This window comes from Sapajus apella, unplaced genomic scaffold (assembly GCF_009761245.1).
Source record: "Sapajus apella isolate SASKATOON/1434 unplaced genomic scaffold, GSC_monkey_1.0 scaffold12, whole genome shotgun sequence".
Taxonomy (NCBI): Eukaryota; Metazoa; Chordata; class Mammalia; order Primates; family Cebidae; genus Sapajus; species Sapajus apella.
Window position 1 is genome coordinate 28373290 of NW_022436952.1, and position 13051 is coordinate 28386340.

General features: G+C 42.5%; 1 protein-coding gene across 9 annotated transcripts in view; it reads left to right on the plus strand.

Moving 5' to 3' along the window:
- RPS6KB1 (ribosomal protein S6 kinase B1) overlaps positions 1–13051 on the plus strand; it is a 62405-nt gene that overhangs the window by 28072 nt on the left and 21282 nt on the right. For all 9 annotated transcript variants that reach the window (XR_004269701.1, XM_032280718.1, XM_032280721.1 and 6 more), the window contains one exon: positions 12314–12461. Coding sequence is in view for 8 of the 9 variants with exons in the window: in XM_032280718.1 (XP_032136609.1) it covers positions 12314–12461 (148 nt within the window). In the remaining variant the exon portion in view is untranslated. The remainder of the gene's footprint in view (positions 1–12313; positions 12462–13051) is intronic.

Sequence of the window (13051 nt, forward strand, 5' to 3'; positions counted from 1 at the left end):
ATATCTTATACCTCTGAGAGTTTTATTTTATTTTTAATTTTATTATTTTTTCGAGACAGAGTCTCAGTCTGTTGTGTAGGTTTGAGTGCAGTGGCATGATCTCGGCCCACTGCAACCTCTGCCTCCCAGGCTCAAGCCATTCTCCTGCCTCAGCCTCCTGAGTAGCTGGAACTACAGGCGTGCCACCGCACCTGGCTAATTTTTGTAATTTTAGCAGAGATGGGGTTTTACCATGTTGGCCAGACTGGTCTTGAACTCCTGACCTCAGGCAATCCGTCCACCTCGGCCTCCCAAAGTGCTAGGATTACAGGTGTGAGCCGCCATGCTCACCTCTCTGAGATTTTTAATTATGATTCTTTGAAATGTTCTTTTGTTTTATGCATGTTCTGTTTTGAGTTCCTGTTTTCTTTGATTTAGTCAGTTTTAGTCACTTTGTTCCATGTTAAAGGCCTTCCTTAGATGTCTGACGTCTGATGTCATTTATTGTCCTTTTTTTTTTTTTTTGAGTTGGAGTCTTGCTCTATTGTTTAGGCTAGAGTGCAGTGGTGCAGTCTTGGCTCACTGCAATTTCTGCCTCCTGGGTTCAAGCGATTCTTATGCCTCAGCCACCGAAGTAGCTGAGATTAGAGGCCTACGCCACCATGCTTGGCTAATTTTTCCATTTTTAGTAGTGACAGGGTTTTGCCATGTTGTCTGGCCTGATCCCAAACTCCTGACTTCAAGTGATCTGCCCGCCTAAGCCTGCCTGATCCTGTTATTTGTATTTAAGAGAAGAACTCTGAAAAACTGATGAGAAGTTCTGTAAATTTCTCTGCAGGGTAGTCAAGTAGTTAGCTGGCACTTGACCAAGAACTTTAAATAATAGTGTCTGTAGGGCCGGGTGCGATGGCTCATGCCTGTAGTCCAAGGCAGGTGGATCACCTGAGGTTAGGAGTTCAAAACCAGCCTGCGCACCATGGTGAAACCGGGTCTCTAGTACAAGTACAAAAATTAGCCGGATGTGGTGGTGCACTCCTGTAATCCCAGCTCTTCGGATGCTGAGGCAGGAGAATTGCCTGAGCCTGGGAGGTGGAGGTTGCAGTGAGCTGAGTTTGCACCATTGCACTCCACCCTGGACGACAAGAGTTGAACTCAAAAAAAAAAAAAAAAATTGTGTCTGTAGATCTTTTCTTCTGGGGAGGATCAGTTAGTGCTAAGAAAATCCTCCATTCTTTTTTTTTTTGAGACAGTCTCACTCTGTCGCCCAGGCTGGAGTGCAGTGAAACGATCTCGGCTCACTGCGACCTCCGCCTCCCAGGTTCAAGCGATTTTCCTGCCTAAGCCTCCTGAGTAGCTGGGATTACAGGCACATGCCACCATGCCCAGCTAATTTTTTTTTTTTTTTTTTGGATTTTTAGTAGAGATGAGCCAGGCTGGTCTCAAACTCCTGACCTCCTGCTCCGTCCGCCTGAACCTCCCAAAGTGCTGGGATTACAGGCATGAGCTACTGTACCTGGCCCTAAATCCTCCATTCTTTTGCCTGGAAAAAGCATTCTGGCGCTGGGTGAGAGGAGATGGAGATCTCACCCTTCAACACGTAGGTTTTCACTAAACTTGAGTTTTTACGTTAGTGTAGCTACTGTAGATAAATTCTACTCTGTGTATCTAAGCTTTCGCTTTTTTTTTTCCTTTTTCTTTTTTGGTCCCAGAGATATTAACTATCCTAGGGTTAGTTCTTTGAGTTAGTATTGAGATGGAAACCTTCTTGGTCTGTCTGTTCCTTATACAGACTTGCAGATGATCTCCCTGTTTTTATCCCTTTACCTTCTGCCTTCTGTAGTCTCCAATTCCTCTAATTTTTTCCCTTCCTTTTAATTTTACCTCTAATGTTTGAACCTTGCTAGGGTTCTGTAGATAGATTCAACTTCTGTTGTGTATTCTCTTTTGCAGGCACTTAGGTTAGATTCAACTTCTTTTGTGCAGGTTCTTAGGTTTGATCTTACCCTACTCTGCTACATTATGGACCATTGATTTATCCCCATTCTTTTCAGGCTCTTTTCAGTTGTGGGGTACCACATGTCTTGTAGTTTTACTGATGCATTATGTGTGTGTTTGTTTTCTTGTTCTTTTTTTTTTTTTGAGACAGAGTCTCGCTCTGTTGCCCAGGCTGGAATGCAATGGCATGATCTTGGCTCACTATAACCTCTGCCTCCCGGGTTCAAGCATTCTTCTGCCTCAGCCTCCCAAGTAGCGGGGACTACAGGCACCTGCCACCACGCCCAGCAAATTTTTATATTTTTAGTAGTGACGGGGTTTCACCATGTTACCTAGGATGGTCTCGATCTCCTGACTTCATGATCTGCTTGCCTTGGCTTCTCAAAGTCTGGGACTGCAGGCGTGAGCCACCATGCCCAGCTATTTTCTTGTTCTTATTGTTTGGGATTGACACTGAGAAGATTCCACTTTCTTTCTTTTTTTTTTTTTTTTTTTTTTTTTGAGACGGAGTTTCGCTCTTGTTACCCAGGCTGGAGTGCAGTGGCGCGATCTCGGCTCACCGCAACCTCTGCCTCCTGGGTTCAGGCAATTCTCCTGCCTCAGCCTCCTGAGTAGCTGGGATTACAGGCATGCGCCACCATGCCCAGCTAATTTTTTGTAGAGACGGGGTTTCACCATGTTGACCAGGATGGTCTCGATCCCTTGACCTCGTGATCCACCTGCCTCGGCCTCCCAAAGTGCTGGGATTACAGGCGTGAGCCACCGCGCCCAGCCATCTTTTTTTTTTTTTTTTTAAACAGAGTTTCACTCTTGTCACCTAGGCTGGAGTGCAATGGTGCAATCTTGGCTCACTGCAACCTCTGCCTCCCGGGTTCGAGTGATTCTCTTGCCTCAACCTCCCAAGTAGCTGGGATCACAGGCCCCGCCACCACACTCAGCTGATTTTTGTATTTTTAGTAGAGACGGGGGTTTTGCCATGTTGGCCAGGCTGGTCTTGAACTGCTAAACCTCAGGTGATCCACCCGCCTTGGCCTCCCAAAGTGTTGGAATTATAGGCATGAGTCACTGCGCCTGGCCTCTACTGTGTTAAAACAAATGTTCCAGTGGAGAACTACGTTCAAAGATAATCAAAATGACTTTTTAAAAAAATTGTAAGACTTGTAAAACTTTGGTCCTTATCTTCTTGCTTATTTTTTTTTTTTTTTTTTTTTTTTTGAGTCTTACTGTGTCTCCCAGGCTGGAGTGCAGTAACGCGATCTTGGCTCACTGTAACCTCCGTCTCCTGGGTTCAAACGATTCTTCCGCCTCAGCCTCCTGAGTAGCTGGGTTTACAGGTGTGTGCCACCATGCCTGGCTGATTGTTTGTATTTTTGGTAAAGACGGGGTTCCACCATGTTGGTCAGGCTGGTCTCAAACTCCTGACCTCGTGATCCGCCTGCCTCGGCCTCCCAAAGTGCTGGGATTACAAGCATGAGCCACTGCACCTGGCTGCCACCTACGTATTGTTAACATCAGTTTCTGCTTCATTGGGCTGGTATTGCAATCTGCTATCTGACTTTCTTATTGAAATTGTTTGAGATTAATGATTTTTTATCTGTAAAACATGCTAGGTATAGAATTGAAGGCAGTATAACAGTGCTTGTTCCAGAAAGCTTGAAAGAAGTACTGGTCAAGATTCTTTTTTTGTTTGAAACAGAATCTCACTCCATCACCCAGCTGGAGTGCAGTGGTGCAACCTCTGCCTCTTGGGTTCCAGCAATTTTTATGCCTCAGCCTCCCGAAAAGCTTGAACTAGATAACTGTGCTAAGATCTAATTATGCCTAATATGGTCAGGCCTGAGACCAGGTGTGTGCCACCACGCCTAGCTAATTTTTGTATTTTTGGTAGAGACGAGGTTTCACCATGTTGGCCAGGCTGGTCTCAAACTCCTGACCTCAAGTGATCTGTCCACTTCGGCCTCCTAAAGTGGTGGGATTACAGGTGTGAGCCATTGTGCCCAGCTTCTGGTCAAGATTCAAGTGATTCATTCCTTGTGTTGTGTTATTTATATCAGATAATCAGTCCTGACCATATTAGGCATAATTAGATCTTGGTTAAAATAAGGTTTTGGCACAGTTATCTAGTGAAAAAAAGTGTTGTTTTTTTTCCTCCACTCATGGTGGGTGGGGGTAGTATATTGGGAAATCCATAGACTTAATTACTGCTAAGTGTCAGGCCTCATTTTGGGGCCCAGGGATCTAGAACCTAAGTTGTTTGCCTTGGCTTTTGCTTGGTTGCCATTATTTCCCATTCTTGGGGTTCTTTTCTTAATCCTGGGTAGAGGATCTGATACTGTCTCCTTTCTTGTTGTCCTTGAAAGCAAGCTCACAGCAAAAATAATGAAAGTAAAAAGATTACTAGGGTTAAGTCCAGTGCTTTCATTCCTAAATCCCCAAGTAAGTTTACTGTAGGCTCGCTGTGAGTTCCGTCCTTCTGATTTTAATTATCCTAAAGGCAGAGTGCTAACCCCTCTGACCTGAGTGTGTGGTAAGAATGTACCTCTTCCCCCAGCCTTTAAGATGAAGTCAGAGTAGAACCAGGTGTCCCCTTAAGTGAGTTGTTTAAATCTGGACGTCCTGTCTGGATTTGTTAGTTCTCCTGGGACTGTTCACTTCTAGGAATGGTACCATTCAGGTATTTGCTTAGAGTGGAATAGTGAGGAAAAGACTATCAACAGCCATCACCCGACTCTACCAGTTGCAACAAAAATATACTGTAGGAGCAAAATACTATGGCCCATGGCATTAGTTCACCTCCCACTGTACATTTTAGAACCTTTGGCCAAAGATATTCTCCACCTCTGAGATATTGTGCTTTCATAGAACAATAAGTTTCTCATTTTTGACTTACTTGATTCATACAGTGCCTGTTTTTTGGCCCTAAGCCCTTTAGTTCTTTAACTTTTCTGTTTTTTTCTCAAGCTCTTACACCCCTTCTTATTTCACTTTATTCTGAATCCAGCCTTATGGGCATAATCAGCCACTTTATCAGTTGCTAACCCCATTGACCTTGTGTTCAGGAAAGCCCTCATCTGCATCAGCTCACTTGTCAGTGCACCTTTATTGCTGTATCTCAGCTGCTGAGCATTACTAGCAGAAGTCACACAAACCTATAGATTGCTGTTGCAAAAACTCTATGACCGCAACTCACTTGGATCCTACGCACTTTCCAGGAATTTTTCTGCATATCCTTAGGTAAATCCTTCCATTCTCTACAACTGTTTGGAGCCCTTCCTATCAGCCCCTCTACTTTTTTTTAGCCAAGTGTCTCTCTTCCTACTTCAGGATGTCCAATGTGATTTCCTTTGAGTTCCTGTTTTATTTTATTATTTTAATTTTTTGAGATGAAGTTTCTGTCACCCTGGCTGGAGTGTAGTGGTGCAATCTCAGCTTAAGCAATTCTCCTGCCTTACCCTCCAGAATAGCTGGATCAGAGGTGCGCATCACCATGCCCAGCTAATTTTTGTATTTTTAGCAGAGACGGGGTTTCACCATGTTGGCCAGGCTGGTCTCAAACTCCTGAGCTCAAGCAGCCCATCTGTCTTGGCCTCCCAAAGTGCTGGGATTACAAGCGTGAGCCACTGCACCCAGTCTTGATTTCCTATTTTAGTACCTAACCCAACACCATGTTAATCTGCAATTTTACTTGACTTCCTTCGTTCTCCAGTCTTAGTGGAGTGTGTTTCTACTCCTTTCCAAGGCTAATTCCTCTCTGTGTTTTGGATACCATCTCTTTCTGCCTATTCAGAGACATTACTCTGTCATTTATCTTTTCTGTTTTCATCCTCTGTCTTATTTAAATATATTCCTGCCTCTACCATATTTAGCTAAACAAAACCTTCTTTCACATGAGGTTTTCCTGTAGCTAACACCTTTACCTCTTCATAGCTGAACTTCTTGAGAAGTAGAGTCCACGTTACCATTCCTTTTTTCTTTTTTTTTGAGACAGTTTTGCTCTTGGTGCCCAGGCTGGAGTGCAGTGGCACAACCTCGGCTCACTGCAACCTCCGCCTAACGAGTTCAAGCGATTTTCCTGCCCCAGACTCCTGAGTAGCTGGGAGTACAGGTGAGTGCCACCACACCCAGCTAATTTTTTTTAGTAGAGACAGGGTTTCACCACGTTGGCCAGGCTGGTCTTGAACTCCTCACCTCAGGTGATCCTCCCGCCTCTGCCTCCTAAAGTTCTGGGATTACAGGTGTGAGCCACCAGGCCCGGCCTACCATTCCTTTTTTCACACATTTTATTCTTTTTTTCACTACTGTATTTTGACTTATGATTCTATTTTTTTTTTTAAGAGACAGAATCTTATTATGTTGACCAGGTTGGAGTGCAATGGCTGTTCTCAGATGTGATCATAACACACTACAGCCTCCAACTCCTGAGTTCAAGCAACCCTCTCGTCTCAGCCTCCCAAGTAGCTGGGACTCAGGCACATGTCACCATGTCTAACTCTATTTTTTTCCTTTTTTTGTGTTTTTTAGAGTCTTGTCCTATCACCCAGGCTGGAGTGCAGTGGCCCTGTCTTGGCTTACTGCAGCCTCTGCCTCCCAGGTTCAAGCAGTTCTCATGCCTCAGCCTCCTGAGTAGCTGGGATTATAGGCACATGCCACCAAATTTGGTCAATATTTGTATTTTTAGTAGAGATGGGGTTTCACCATGTTGGCCAGGCTGGTCTTGAACTCCTGGCCTTGAGATCCACCTCCTTGGCCTCCGAAAGTGCCAGATTATAGGTGTGGGTCACCACACCCAGCCCGACTCTACTATTTCAATGAAGCTTCTGTACCCTAGGTCATCACTGACTTCCCAGTTGCTGAATCCAGTTGTCTTTACTGAATTCATCCTTAATTTAACTCTCTTTTGCACTGAAGCCACTGACCACAGCATTTTGAAACTCTGTTCCTTTTATTGCTATGATTCTACTTGACTAATTTTTCTTTTTTTTCCTTTTTTTTTTTTTTTTTTTTTTTTTCTTAACTTACCTAGGGGATTTTTTAAAAAAATAAGGATGTTTTTATACATAACCACGATATAACTGATTACGCCTGGGAAATTTAACATTGACATATAATACTGTTTTATAATACTTAGTGCATAGTCAAACATTCTTATGTGTCTCAGTAATGTTCTTTATAACAGTTTTTTGTTTTTAACATCCAGGGTTTCTTCAAGGATCTCACGTTATTGAATTGTCCTGTCTCCTTAGTTTACTCTAGAGCCATTTGCCACCCATTTTTTTTCTTTCATGACATTGACATGTTTTGAAGAGTCCAGACCAGTTGTTTTGCAGAGTATCTCTTGATTTGTTTGTTTCATTGTTTCCTTATGAAAATACTTCTAAATTTTAAATAGGTTAAACACTTTCGCAAGAGTGTTATATAGGTACCATGTGTTCTCAGTGCAAGGGCTCCGAAGGCACATTATGTCAATCCATCCCATTATTTGGTGATGTTGAATTTGATTACTTGGTTAAGATGGTGTCTACCAGATTGTCCATTGTATACATGCCTTTTTCCTTTTATTTTTGTTTTGTTTCGTTTTTGAGATGGAGTCTGGCTCTGTTGCCCAGGCTAGAGTACAGTGGCGCAATCTTGGCTCACTGCAACCTCCGCCTCCTAGGTTCAAGCGATTCTCCTGTCTCAGCCTCCTGAGTAGCTGGGATTACAGGCTACCTGCCACTACACCCAGCTAATTTTTGTATTTTTAGTAGAGGCGAGGTTTTGCCATGTTGTCCAGGCTGGTCTCGAGCTCCTTGACCTCAAGTGATCCACCCACCTTGGCCTCCCAGAGTGTTGGGATTACAGACGTGAGCCACTGTGTCTGGCCTCTTTTTCCTTTTATAATTAACAAGCGACATCTACGGAATGATAGAAGCTGTGTGAACATCCTTTCCCATAATAATCTTTACTTAATAGTTTTATCTGCATTGTTTCTTGCCCAAATCAAATATTACTATAGTGATTATGAAATGGAGACTTCTCTATTTTTTCTATATTGTCATTCTTCTGTAAAGATTTTTTATACTTCCTTTTTAAAATTCTTTTTTTTTTTTTTTTGAGATGGAGCCTCACCCTGTTGCCCAGGCTGGAATGCAGTGGCATGGTCTTGGCTCACTGCAACCTCCACCTCCCAGATTCAAGCAGTTCTCCTGTCTCAGCCTCCCAAGTAGCTGGGATTACAGGTGCATGCCACCACACCTAGCTAATTTTTGTATTTTTAGTAGAGATGGGTGATTTCTACTGTGTTGGCCAGGCTGGTCTTGACCTTATAATCCACCCACCTCAGCCTCCCAAAGTGCTAGGATTACAGGGGTGAGCCACCATGCCCAGCCTCTTTTTTAAAATTTTTTGAGACAGGATCTCACTCTGTCACCCAGGTTGGAGCACAGTGGCACAATCTCAGCTCACTCTAATCTTTGCTTCCCACATTAAGCAATCCTCCCACCCCAGTCTCCTCAATAACAGGGACTATAGGCATGTGCCACCACACCTGGCTAATTTTTGTATTTTTTGTAGAGACAGCATCTCACTGTGTTGTCCAGGGTTGTCTCAAACCCCTGGGCTCAAGTGATCCCCCTGCCTCAGCCTTCCAACGTGCTGGGATTACAGGGGTGAGCCACTGCACCTGCCCCCCCCACTTTTTTTTTTTTTTTAACAATGGTCTTCTTTTTACCAGGCTTGAGTGCAGTGGCATGATCATGGCTCACTACAGCCTTGGACCCCAGGCTGCCTTGGCTCACTGCAACCTCTGCCTCCTGGGTTCTAGCGATTCTCGTGCCTCAGCCTGTGGAGTAACTAGGAATTCAAGTGCGCACCACCATGCCTGACTAATTCTTGTATTTTTAGTAGAGATGAGGTTTCACCATGTTGGGCAGGCTGGTCTCAAACTCCTGGCCAACATGGTGATCCACCTGCCTCAGTTTCCCAAGGTGTTGGGATTATAGGCATGAGCCACCATGCCCACCTATTTTTGTTTAAAATCATGGCTTTATATTGATAGTCCTAATTCTAGTCCAGTTCCATAGGGTTCTTCTTTCCTCAGTTCATATTTGAATATCTTTTTTCTGCAGTGAGAACTCTGGTAACAACATCAATGCTCACATTTGTTCAGTTGTATAATGTGTGCATAATGAAAATTATAATACTAATAGTATTTCCAGCTACAAACCTACCAAGTTTGATTTAAGATTTTTTTTTTTTTTTGAGACGGAGTTTCGCTCTTGTTACCCAGGCTGGAGTGCAATGGCACAATCTCGGCTCACCGCAATCTCCGCCTCCTGGGTTCAGGCAGTTCTCCTGCCTCAGCCTCCTGAGTCGCTGGGATTACAGGCACGCGCCACCATGCCCAGCTAATTTTTTGTATTTTTAGTAGAGACGGGGTTTCACCATGTTGACCAGGATGGTCTCGATCTCTTGACCTCGTGATCTACCCGCCTCGGCCTCCCACAGTGCTGGGATTACAGGCTTGAGCCATCGCGCCCGGCCTGATTTAAGATTTCTTTGCAGTTTTTTGTGTCTTACATGTAGACCACTAAGGGTGTACAGTCTAAAGTTACTTAAATATCTTTTTCTCTTTCTGTGGTAAAGTTATTAGTGCAATAGTCAATTAAATTTATGTATTGCTGTTGTATTCAGTTGTACTTCCCACCCTTCATTCTTGTTGATTTTATTTTTGGAATTTACAAAACATTAATATGGTTCAAAAGTAAAAAATCTGCATTTTATAATTACAGTAATATGTGATTTAGGAAAGAAAAAAATGGATGATAAAACCATTAAGGTTTTACTCAGAAGGTATACTCAGAAGTCTTACTGCTTTTCCTTCCCTTCCATGATTATTAGCTTTTAGTTTATCTTAGTTGTCTTCATTTTTGCAGGTATAAAAAGATACATATTATATATTCTCATTTCCCCTTTCTTGTACAAAAGATAGCATAGTATCCATGCTGTTGTACTTTTAAATACTCTTTTGCACCTTGTTTTCATAGAGATTTTTCTTATTTTTATAGCTTTGTTACATGCTGTGTAGATTCCATAGGTTTTCAGGCAGTATCCTATGTTTGGGCATTTAGACTGTTTCCAGTGTTTAGCTTTCACAGATAATGTTGCAACCAATAACCTGTGTATTTGCTTTCCATATTACTTACTGAGATGTACCATTGTGGTAACTTCCTGGAACTGATACTTAGCATGTCTAAAATAGGGCATTGTTTTCCCAAAACTTTTTCACTTCCATTTGCTGATATTGAATGACGCCATTATCTATCCTATTTCTTGTGCAGAAATGAAGGTATCATCATTTCTTCTCATATCTAGTTTGTCAGTAAATGCAAATTATGTATTCTTAGCCTTTCATTTTTTTCTTTTTTCTTTTTTTTTTTTTTTTTTTGAGTCAGAGTCTCACACTGTTGCCCAGCTTGTAGTACAGTGGTGCCATCTTGGCTCACTGCAATCTCTGCCTCCTGGGTTCAAGCAATTCTCTTGCCTCAGCCTCCTGAGTAGCTGGGACTACAGACATGCACCACCATGCCCAGCAATTTTTTTTTGTATTTTTAGTAGAGATGGGGTTTCATCATGTTGGGTAGGATGGTTTTGATCTCCTGACCTTGTGATCTGCCTGCCTTGGCCTCCCAAAGTGCTGGTATTACAGGCATGAGCCACTGTGCCCGGCCTTTTTAAAATTTTTTTGAGACAGGGTCTTGCTCTGTTGCCCAGGCTGGTGTGCAGTCATGCAATCTTGGCTCACTGCAACCTACGCCTCCTGGGTTCAAGCAATTCTCCTTCCTCAGCCTCCCGAGTAGCTGGGATTACAGGAATACACCACCACACCTGGCCAATTTTGCTTTTTTGGTAGAAACGGGCTTTCTCCCTGTTGGTCAGGCTGGTCTCGAACTCCCAACCTCAGTCGATCTGCCTATGTCAGCCTCCCAAGGTGCTGGGATTACAGGCATGAGCCACCACACTTGGCCAGCTTTTCATTTTTTTCTACCTTCATATTCGTCTTCTTTTTTTCTACCTTCATTTTCTTATAGATCTTCTTACTTAGTTTATTATACTAGCCTCCTAACTAGTCTCATTTCTTTCCTAAAACTCCATACTGCTACTAGACATGTCTTTCATAAAGCCAAGGTTTGTTCATTTCACTCATCTCAACCTGTATTCTTTGCCTCTAAGATCAGATTCCAGCACCTTTGTCTGGGTGCCCAGGCCTTCCATTTCCTGGCCTTTACCTACTTCTCTAGCCTAATCTCTGACCACTTCTAACCATACTGAACTTGTAGATTTCCCAAACATATCCTGTCCTATCAAGCCTCTTTGGCACTGGAATGCCTTTTTAAAAAAAACCTTCTACATTTCTTTGTTTCTTCCCCCCGCCCCCTTTTGTGGAGAATGGAGTCTTGCTTGTTTCCAGGCACATCTCGAACTCCTGGGCTCAAGAGATCCTTCTGCCTCTGCCTGCCTAAGTGCTGGAATTACAGACATGAGTCACTGCATCCAGGCCACATTTCATTTTAATAACTTTAAAACAAGACTTCTTGCTGTGTCACATGTAGTTCCCCTGTTAACCCTTACTATCCTATGCTTACCTAGGTTGACTTGTCTTTTTCTCCTTGAGACTTTGGGCTCCTGTGGACAGGACAGTCCTTTTATTCTGCTTTCTTGGCACAGCCTGGAGCATGGTAGATGGTAGTTTGTGAATATATGAATAAACTTGATCTGATTACAGATTTTTTTTCTTTTTTTTTTAAATTTATCTTTCATTTTTGAAGCACTGTGGTTTGTTTCTTTTTTTTTTTTTTAAGATGATGTCTTACTCTTATTACCCAGGCTGGAGTGCAGTAGCATGATTTTGGCTCACTGTAACCTCTGCCTTTTAGGTTCAAGCAATTCTCCCACCTCAGCCTCCTGAGTAGCTGGGACTACAGGCATGCCACCACGCTCGGCTAATTTTTTGTATTTTTAGTAGAGACGGGGTTTTACTGTCTCTACTGACCTCATGATCTGCCTGCCTTGATCTCTCAAAGTGCTGGGATTACAGGTGTGAGCCACCGTGCCCGGTGGACTACAGATTTATTTTTTTTTTTAAGTCTCTTTAGGTTTTCATTTACTTTTGCTGCAAAAAATCCAAACTGGGCAGAGCCATGTATAAAGTGAATGTTTTCCGTTACACTGTCTCAGTTTCTAGTGAGAACTATGGTTAATAGGTCAATATTGGCAAGAAAAACACAAAATAGGCTTTCCAGTTACTATAGAATAAAAATGTTCACTATTTTGTTCTTATAGATCATCTCTTTTCCTTTAGGCAATGATAGTTAGAAATGCTAAAGATACAGCTCATACAAAAGCAGAACGGAATATTCTGGAGGAAGTAAAGCATCCCTTCATCGTGGATTTAATTTATGCCTTTCAGACCGGTGGAAAACTCTACCTCATCCTTGAGTATCTCAGTGGTCAGTACATACAGTTTGGTGTAATTATTTGCATTTGCTCCAGAAACTGGGTCAAAATGTTATTTTTCAACGGAAAATACTTTTTCCTTTTATGATCAAATAGTGCTTAAATTTTGATGAGTACACTGAAGTACAAAATTCAGATATGACCAAAATGTTTCTATTTGCAGACAAATATGAAGGAAACTTTAAAGGTTTTTTCCCCCTCATCTGTAAAATTTTAATTTAATTCCTTTGTAATCAGTCACTTAACAGAATAACAAATACCTAAGTGATGCAGAGCCTTGAATTGTACTGGGGTAAGATACTGTAATTCAAATAATTGAGAGGATTGTTGAACATACTGAGTATTTGTGGAATTGGGTCTTTAGAATTTTTAATGTAGCCTTAGTGATAAGGTATGCAGCTTATAATGGAAATCATCCACATTTCCCAGGGCCTATCACCTCCTAGGAGCTTGTTGCTTCCATATCATTTCTAGATCACAGGTATCTATTTCTTTTTCTTGATCTTTTTTTGAGATGGAATCTCACTCTGTCACCCACGCTGGAGTGCAGTGGTGTGATCTAGGCTCACTACAACCTCTACCT